Below are 9,601 nucleotides of genomic sequence, written 5' to 3'. Positions count from 1 at the left end.
ACAAACTGTAAACAACTTCCCAGTTTTCATCTATGGTTATAATTAAAGGGCAGACGTTCTGTGTGTTGTTGTGGAACTTCTTCCTGATTGCCTGTAGGTGGCAGCAGAGGGCAACCAATTGCTACAAGGTTTGTTATTGCGTCCATCTAACGATGAGGTCATTCTAGTGCACCACTACTGCCTGGACCAGCCCGCCATGACAACTACAGTAAGAACAGCGAGCAGCACCTACAGCATCCAAACCAAGAGCATTATAGGAGATGCTGTGTTTGCACCAAGCAGCTAAATTACAAAAACACCAGAGTAAATATAAAATCTCATATTTAAGGGACAGGAATTGGCTCAGTGTGTGGGTGTGTGCACGGATGCATGCACATGATGTGTGTCATTAAAAAGCACTTGAGTCAGTAGCACGGACCCAAGTCTATCCCACCATAACTCTCAATTAAAGGAAAATCAATCACGCCCTATGCCGAGGCCCCTAATCCAATCAGAGCATTATGCTGTTTGGGGGAAACATCAGACACAAACAGAGATGGCCACCGCGCTTTATGATTGTCTTAATTGGATGATTCACGCTGGCTTAGAGGGGTGGTCGCTGTCTCCATCCTCTCTGGACCACAGTCTTATGCTGACGAAGGGAAAATGGTAAACAGTTCACCTTTTGTCTATTTCTCATTGTTGTATCAGTCAAAGGGGATACAAAATGGATACAAATAGGAATATTACGCCTTCTGTTTCTACAGTTAATTCAGGCGAGTTTTTATAAATCCCAGGATGTCCTAAAATGTTTTAAGGTTGTAAGATTTTTATGTTAGAAGATCTGGTAAACATAGATGAAATCTTTTTTTTTTAGAGAGCATGTTGCCAATAACATTAATTATTGTAATGTTGCTCCAACCTGAAAGACCTTATTAAGTGTTGGGTTAAATGAGTCCCATGTAATGAAAAACAGTAATAATATATATTATTCAGGGTTGCATGTGTGTTTGCTTGCTGTACATGAATGTGTCCTTGTGCAACATTACATTGTGGCTCTCAAAGATAAGGATGAGCTGTCTTATCTTGGTGCAGAGTAAAGTGACCAAAGGCCAGAGATACTGCAGCAGGGTATCGAGGGTACACGTCTGACTTTGCTTCGCATGACAACACACAGCTGGAAAAATATTTATAACAGCCTACTATTTTAAATGTGCAGGTACAAATCTGTTCCCAGATGATAAAGCAAAGAAAAGTCAGAAAGTTTATACAAAAAAACCTAAAAACATCAGGTTTAACAGTCTGTAGGGTTCAGACAATGATGGTGTGCTCAATGGGATGCACTCACCAATCAAGTGCTGGTGCTGGTGCCCTTGAAGGAATACCCCCAAAAATACTTCAGGCATGTACATAGACAGGAGCAATGTTTTTTTTAAAGCTGTTATTAGTTAGATGGCTTGGTCATGAGACAATTAAAAAAACAGTTTTCAAACTGTAGGTCTTCTAATCGTGTGTTGAAAATTAAACAAAACAAATGCAATGCTTTACTGAATAATTACCAATAATAAAATATCAAAATCTTTAAATATACTTAGAATATCTCTGATACTGCTGGATACATACTGAATTTCTGCACACACACACACACACACACACACACACACACACACACACACACACACACACACACACACACACACACACACACACACACACACACACACACACACACACACACTCAGACACCATAACCTCTCTCTGTACATCCAGTGAACGGTTAACTCTATAGTTCTCTGCGGGAGCCAAACTGCTGCATCAGGTATTCTCTTTGATGTGAAGGGAACAAAAACCATCACACAATATGTGGAACATGCACTGACTGTCTGCCTGTAATACTGTACAGCACAGACTCCAGACTGCAGCTGTAAATGAGCGTGTGTGTGTTCTGTACTAATCTGACTGGTTGAATCAGTTCACATTAAAGTCAAACAATAACGCCCGACCTATTGAGAGGGCATGAGTGTCAGCTTTTAAAATAAGGGAATAAGAAAATAAACTGCAATTATTGCCCAAAACATACAATAACACTATGATATCCGAAATGAATGCTATATATTATTGTGATGTCAAATAAATATAAAGAAAATGCATTTAAGTACCATATACACATAATAAATCCATGCAGTCATTTAGAAGGGATATCTTGCTATGGTCAGCTGTGAGCGCGCATTCCTGCACAGATACCGCGAGCACGCGCAGCTGGACGCGCACCTTGCGTGGCAGGCAGACCCTCGAAACAAAGACGACCTGGACGAGGCTGTTATGATCCGCAAGACGAGGAATGGGAGAGGGGGAGGGGGTCCAGAGCATCACCTACAGGATGGAGACCCATCTAGGATTGCTCCCCCTTATCTCTAGCTAATAAACGGGATGACGTCATCCTGAACTAGGTAGAACGGGCTCCAGGGAGGGGGGCGTGGTCTGAGCGCCGTGACAGACGTGATTGACAGACTGGTGCGCTGATTAAAGGCACAATCAGCCATTACCAATAAAGCAACAAGAGGGTGAGGTGAACAAAAAAATACATGGGTTTAAGCTAAAATCAGGTCACGTGATGTTGTTCAATTTTTCTTTTTTTTTCATTTTGATCACCATCATGTCAGTAACATATAATAATACAGTGCATAGCAACATGTGCTAAATACACATACAAATACAATGTTAAGTACAAACTTAGACAAAAAAAATAAATCCCAAGCGATATAATGCAACATATTGTATTTTAGTTTTTATCATCTCATGTATTGTATTTCAGTATTTAGTCACCTATGTCAACTTGGGCTCTGGGAAACTGTGAATGAAATGTTTTTCACTATTTTCTATTTATTTATTGATTGTTTGATAATGAATGAGATTCTTAGTAACAGCCTTCAGCAGGTTTAAAAAAAAAATAATCTATATATATCTAAATAAATGGATTCTCAGAAATGTGAAAGCTGTAACACACCTGCAGTGCCAGTTCCACCTAGATGTGCCATTTTTACCAGCACTCTTTGTCTGTGCCATTTATATATATTTATATATATATATATATCTAAAATGAATCCATCACTGGACTTTATTGGTTCTCCCTTTGGTGTTCTGTTGTGTGTCTCTCTCTCTATCTGTCCCAAACATGTCAAGACGTGTCCCAGCCTCCACCTGCGCACAGACGGCTCCGTCCTCTTGGACTGTAGTGTCTCTTTAAAAGGCGATCCCATGCGCAGGATCCAGGGGGCTGGCCCTTGATCGACTTGCATGCGCGTGTCTGTGTATGTACGTAAGTGTGTGTGTGTGTGTGTGTGTGTGTGTGTGTGTGTGTGTGTGTGTGTGTGTGTGTGTGTGTGTGTGTGTGTGTGTGTGTGTGTGTGTGTGTGTGTGTGTGTGTGTGTGTGTGTGTGTGTGTGTGTGTGTGTGAGTGTGTGAGTGTGTGCAGCGCTGTGTGGAGAGCAAATCGAGATACAGTAGTAGCCCGGAGTGAGGTGGCAGTCTTATTCCACATCGACACTGACTTGCCCTGCATACATCCAATCTGTCTCCATATCGCAGAGCGCACTTGAGGAGCGAAGGAGGGAAAGAGTCAAGATGGCATCTGGAAGTGGACGATCCGGGATCTAGTCTCTACGTGTTTTTTGTTTTTTTCTTTTCTTTTTGGTACCACACAGCACAAGTGACTGGCCGTGCAAGGTATTTCATTTAAAGTGTTGAGAGCGGATTTATTTCCCAGAGAGATGATGCGCTTTGAGCACTTTCCCCTCAGCCATTGATCTCCAGTGGGTGGATTCAGACCCTTTGCACCAGGACGGGGTTTTAGTGTAGAGCGCCTATTGATGAGCAAGTAGTGTTTTTATAATGATAAAACAAGCTTTAGTGAGGACGAACTGAATCATTGAAATCCTTCACGTTATTTTTTAAGAAGTAGTTTATTGTTGCTCCATTGACAGAAATAGGTTAAACTGCTGTGTTGTGTATGTTGGCTCTTTATTGCTCTGTCTCTATGTCTTCAACAGGCGTTAATAACTAAGTTGCTCGTGGCCTGGTGGGACGTCGCTGGTGTGGAATAGCAACAAAGGACGGGAGCGCGCATTCATGGGACGCGACTTTGACAGCTCCACATTTCTTGTCTTTTAACTTTTATTACCTGGCAGCGGGGCCGAGAGATCGTGATAGGAAATAATGGCCGAGGCTTTCCCCGACCCCCTCCCGGATTTGGACGTGGTCATCGACCCGGACTTCGAGCCCCAGAAGCGGCCCAGATCTTGCACCTGGCCGCTGCCACGACCGGACTCCAACACGGCGAAACCGGAGAGCCATGACACAGATATTATCCCCGAGGAGGAGGATGATGAAGACGATAACGCCACTCCTACGGACGTCAGTGTCAATGGCTCAGGCTTGGCGACAGAGGACCAGAGCAGCAGCAGCCCCGTGGCCGACGGAGCGCTCTCCTCCCCGGCCACGACAGCGGAGGCTCCCCGCTCTCCGCTCACTCCCCGACGGCCGCTTCTGGCGCGCTGACCCCCAGCAGCCTGGCCGCCCAGCAGACCCCGAGGAAAGCATCGTCTCGCCGTAACGCGTGGGGGAATCTGTCCTACGCCGACCTGATAACCAAAGCCATCGAGAGCACGCCGGACAAGAGACTGACGCTGTCTCAGATTTATGACTGGATGGTGAGATCCATCCCCTACTTCAAAGACAAAGGCGACAGCAACAGCTCTGCAGGATGGAAGGTAAGAGTGGCCCCACTCACCCAGCCAGCCCCCCTCCTTCCTCCATCAAAACAAAAACAAAAAGCATGTGGCTTGTAAACCCACTGACGTACACGTACACGTACACACACACACACACACACACACACACACACACACACACACACACACACACACACATTTATCCCATCGCAGTCGCGTTTTTTAACGAGCGTCTATTTGGAAAGTCTGCCTCTCATTATACCTTATTATTATCATTCTAATGGAAATTACAGATCACTCCGAAAACGTAGAGCAAAATGAGAAAGTAAAAAAAAAATAAAAAATCACATCAGGGAGGTATTTAGGATCATTAATCTCTTTAAGCAGCGTGGGGTTTGGTGACCTACACATAATTATCTCATAAATTGACCACCAAAACGTGGCATCTTGCACTTAATCCCAGACATTTAATTGACAAATGCATTTCCTTTGTCTTTTTTTTTTTATATTATATTCCTCCTTTTATGTTATATTCCTCCGAGGCCACAGTCATAGTCACATGGCTGGAATTAGCGAAAACAGAAACGTTGTAACCGGTTTGTCTGGAAACGCAGTAGCCTATTTTAAGTGACGCAACCCTGTGTAAGACGCTAAGAGAACACAATACAATTACATAAGAGCGTTTACTGAACAGCAGCTAATCCATTATTAGGACAAGGAACTGGATGTAAACAAAGCGATGTAACATGCTGTGTGCAAAATTGTGTCCCGAAAAGACCTCTGCTAAAAGGCATGAACTCGCTTGTAAAAATCAAAGAATCCACTCCAATCTTTTTGAGGTTGTAAATAGTGAGGTTATAGTCGCAGTATGTTTTTCGCTTTTATATTTGGAGACTACATTTCCATCATGCCACTGTATCTACAATGGGCCATTTGTTATGTGAACCTTGGCAGGGATCTATCTCTTGGGTCAGGTAGGCAACTGCCAAGGTTGCTGATCCTGCCATGGGGGAGTTACATAACTATTGGGATGAAATGAGTTTAGGTGTGCGGTAAAGAGAAAAGCCTTTTTGTTTTGTTTTTAAAGGCAGCTATCTGGTCAAGTATAAAACATATGGGACCAACGAAAGGGGAAGAAGGTCAGAGAGCAGAGATTAACACCCATCAGAGGCCGAAGGACCAGTTCCATGGCGCGTGGAGCCTATAGGCCATATTTTGTCAGGGCTTCTCAAGTTTTGCTATGTGATTTGCTTCGGTGAGGAGCAAAGTGGGAGCCTGTGTGTATGGAGCCCCACCAAGTCAAGGCCAGGTTCAACGTCACCATGCAGGGCTGTTACTCCTGGAATTTCGGGTATGAGGGCCAGGCTGTCGGAGGTTTAGTGTTACGCATGGTCTTTCAATAAATCTCCACTGCAGCTCGCAGCCTATGCCTTTTTTTAGTTTTCTTACAAGAGACTCTTCATTACAGACTGTAGTTGTTTCTTCTTCAGAGTTGTGGCAGCACATAGCATCACAAACTAGTACAATTTAGGCTTAGCATATTTACAGAGGCTTTTCTTTTGGATGATAGATCTCTGCAGCTCCAAATTGACAAGCCAGTCCCTCAGCATGAAGGCCTGAGCCTTCTAAAAGCTGCAGTTAGGTTTTTAGTAAAAAAGAAAACGTGAAACCAAAGACAGTCAGCAGAGCCAGGTGTTCAGAGGACTACCTCTGTACGGGCACTTTTTTCAGAGCCCCTTTGCTCTCCATTTCACTCTGAGGCTCTTAGGTTTCACCTCCACACAGAGCCAGGTTTGAACACCTACAGTTTCATGCAGCCAGGGCACCTTTGTTGAGGAGATTTGCTGAGCAAATCCTAGTAATCCCCCTGGGTTTTTCTCCCATGTTCCCACTTACATCATTCTTGTTCATATCTTTGTCAGCCACCATTAGAACTAAAAGTAAAAGTTGGTTAAGATTGCCAAGCACAACACTAGGACATGTTTTATCACCTTAAATTGTCCTTAACCAAAATAAGCCACTGTACAAGCTTTAAATAGTAACACAATCTTTGGTCACTTACTTACATAATGAAGAACTCAGTGTACCGTATGTCAACAATGATTAACCTTGATTTTACTTTATCTTTTTATTTAGAGCTAGTTATTGAACTCGGTGCTGTCAACTGGCCTCCAATGTCTGCTTTAATTTTTAATTTTTTTAATTTATAATCACTTCGGTTTATTCTTTTGAAGAGATAGTTATACATTTAATTCAAAATTTTGCCAATTTGGAAAAATTCCATAAAATAACAAATGATACCCAGTTGCAGTCTTCCTGATATACTCTTAATTATATCAGCCAAGATAAACAAAATCAAGACAAAATCATTCTTGCATGCCTTTAACAGTTTGTCAGCTCAAGTGTTGGAGTAGTCAGCCTTTTTTTAGTACCACACATCGTACCAACAAAGCCTGCGTTAGAGGGGCAGCTCTGGTTCGGAGCTGCTGAAATATGTCCTAAGAGAAGCTCTGGTATGGCGGGGGAGTGACGAGCTGCAACTCAAAATAGCACCTGTAAACATGCCTGGAAGGGTGTGTGTGTGTGTCTGTGTGTGTGTGGGTTTTTCCCCTATGTCTTTGCATAATCGAAAGATTAGTGATGCTGTGTGTATTTGTGTGCACAGGCAGGTGTATTTGTGCGTGTGTGTGTAAATATTTCTAGCAGCAGTGGACCTTGTGCTCTGGTGTTACTTAACCCTATTGTAACTGGCTCCCTGTCCCCAGCTGCTGCCCATCATAGGAACAGACCGAGTTATGTCACAGTGACACTCCACATAAACACACACACACAAACACACACACGTCTGATATTCTCATATAAGGTTATGAGGTTATAACAAACACGCTCACTCACATTCACAGCACATACAGTTCTTTCTACCTAAATATAGTTGACCGTTAAAGTTTTTAAACCTGTTATACATTCCCGCACAGACAGACATGCTCAGACATATACAGTGCATTTGCCCGGTCATGTTCAGGCTTATCTTCAGGGTTCATGACAGTGAGCCTCTGCTGCAGGTCTAAATATACACAGGGGTCTGAAATGAGTTTAACTCATTAGAACCCATCCATGAGATTACTTTAATCTTTAAGACCCCTAGGGTTGCAACCATAAACTGTGTATAAGAAGTGGATGAAGTCATCATGAGGTCACCCATTGGTTTGTGGACTGTTGTTACGAAGCCTCGAATTCTTGGATTTGGCAGTCGCCATCTTGGATTACGGCCGTCGCCATCTTGGCTGAATGAACGGCAAGTGACCATATTTGAAATGCGGAGTGACGCAGAAACACAGTATACCACTCTGGTAGCAGAGGCGACCTGTCAACCACAGTAAGCTGGCCCTAAAGCGTACTCCTTTTTATGCTCTATTTTAATCTAAATGGTACCATAAATTACGAAATGAACATCATACTGTATTAAAGAAGACTTGAAACTAGCAATTGATACCATAAACTCAAGTTTACAATGTTCACTGAGGTAATAAATCAAGTGAGAAGAAGGGTAATTCTCAAAGACTTTTATACAATTAGACTTTTGCATCAAAAGGGTCGCCCCCCTGCAGGGCAGTAGAGATAATGCAAGTTTTAAGACACTTCCGCATTGGCTTCACTTGTCAGAACCGGAGGTTGCCCCCTGGTTGCCATAAGTCACAACTGTCAACATGACGTTGTTGTTTAACATATACATTAGTCATTATGTGTTATGTTATTTAAGTGATGGCTATTTGCTGGTACCTCCCATGCAGCTCAATCCACAAACAAGTGAGTCATGACCCCAAGTGTTAAACACACCTTTTCTCATTTGATCAGTCCCTTTACACAGAAACTAAATAGCAAATGTTCATCCACGGCACAACCATCACAAACACAGATACATACACAGAGGCTGCTGCTCTGCTCTCCACACTTTCCCCCCATCTGACATTGTCTGGAGGCGTATGGAAAACAGGCCCCATAAGCCCGCCGGGTATGTTGATTATCATTTTAACGGCCTAGCATGCTGAAAGTGTTTATTCTTTTGGGCTGAAATTATTTATTGTTCCTTTCAGAGCAGGACAGGGGTTGACAAAAGAGAATGGACTGCCAAAAAAAACAACCTATTCATCCTTTCATTAGCTGTCCCTCAATGCAGAGTCGGGTGATCTTTATGTGAGATAAGATCCCGGTGTCCGCCACGAATATCCCTGCAAGACATGGCTACTAGTGGCTTGAATGTAAACTTTTACTCATTATCTGAGGGCTACTTGAGATACTGGTAAGGACATTCTTATAATACTGACAATACTAAAAAGAGATATGCTGGGGAAAAAAGGGACTGCTTTTTGTGAATTTGTGTGTGTACACTCAGGTACTCAGGACACAATCAGGAGGCCGCTCAGATAAAGCTGGCACTTTGCCAAACTGGAGGAACTGAAGCAAAAAGGGGAGTGATGATTGGGGTTGGGGGGGTGAAGACGGTAGAAGGAGGAGAAGGGAGGGGGAGCTGAGGGGTAAATTAACAAGCTTTGCTCTAAATTGGTGTATTACAACTGCCCTGTGGCTGTGATTCCCAATGGAGGGGTTTGTGGGTGTGTGAGGCTAAAGGCCCGATGGGTTATGGGAACACACCAGCTCCAGACACCCCTCCAGGTCTGAATAGTGTCACCCTGAGCAGTCAACCTCTGTGTGGAGGAAAACCCCAAGGCTCTGTTCTAGTTCCATTTCCAATCAATGAACACATTTATTTCTTCAGATGCCTGAGGATCTTCGCTGCACCAAGATTTTACGTCTAAAAAAAATCACCCTTTATGGCCAAAAGTGTGCAGACACCCGAGCCTCACACCCATACAGGATTCCTGAGCATTTCA

The 9,601-nt window shown here is 43.3% G+C and overlaps 1 protein-coding gene across 1 annotated transcript in view; it reads left to right on the top strand.

Moving 5' to 3' along the window:
- Window positions 1-3,472: 3,472 nt before the first annotated feature.
- foxo3b (forkhead box O3b) overlaps window positions 3,473-9,601 on the top strand; it is a 43,173-nt gene continuing 37,044 nt past the window's right edge. The window contains 3 exon segments of the mRNA XM_054618378.1: window positions 3,473-3,705; window positions 4,029-4,465; window positions 4,468-4,748. Of these exon segments, the coding sequence (XP_054474353.1) occupies window positions 4,195-4,465; window positions 4,468-4,748 (552 nt within the window). The 5' untranslated portion in view covers window positions 3,473-3,705; window positions 4,029-4,194.

The sequence above is a fragment of the Anoplopoma fimbria genome, chromosome 18, assembly GCF_027596085.1.
Source record: "Anoplopoma fimbria isolate UVic2021 breed Golden Eagle Sablefish chromosome 18, Afim_UVic_2022, whole genome shotgun sequence".
Classification (NCBI taxonomy): domain Eukaryota; kingdom Metazoa; phylum Chordata; class Actinopteri; order Perciformes; family Anoplopomatidae; genus Anoplopoma; species Anoplopoma fimbria.
The sequence above is the reverse complement of the archived record's forward strand: the minus strand, read 5'-3'. Positions and strand labels throughout refer to the sequence as shown.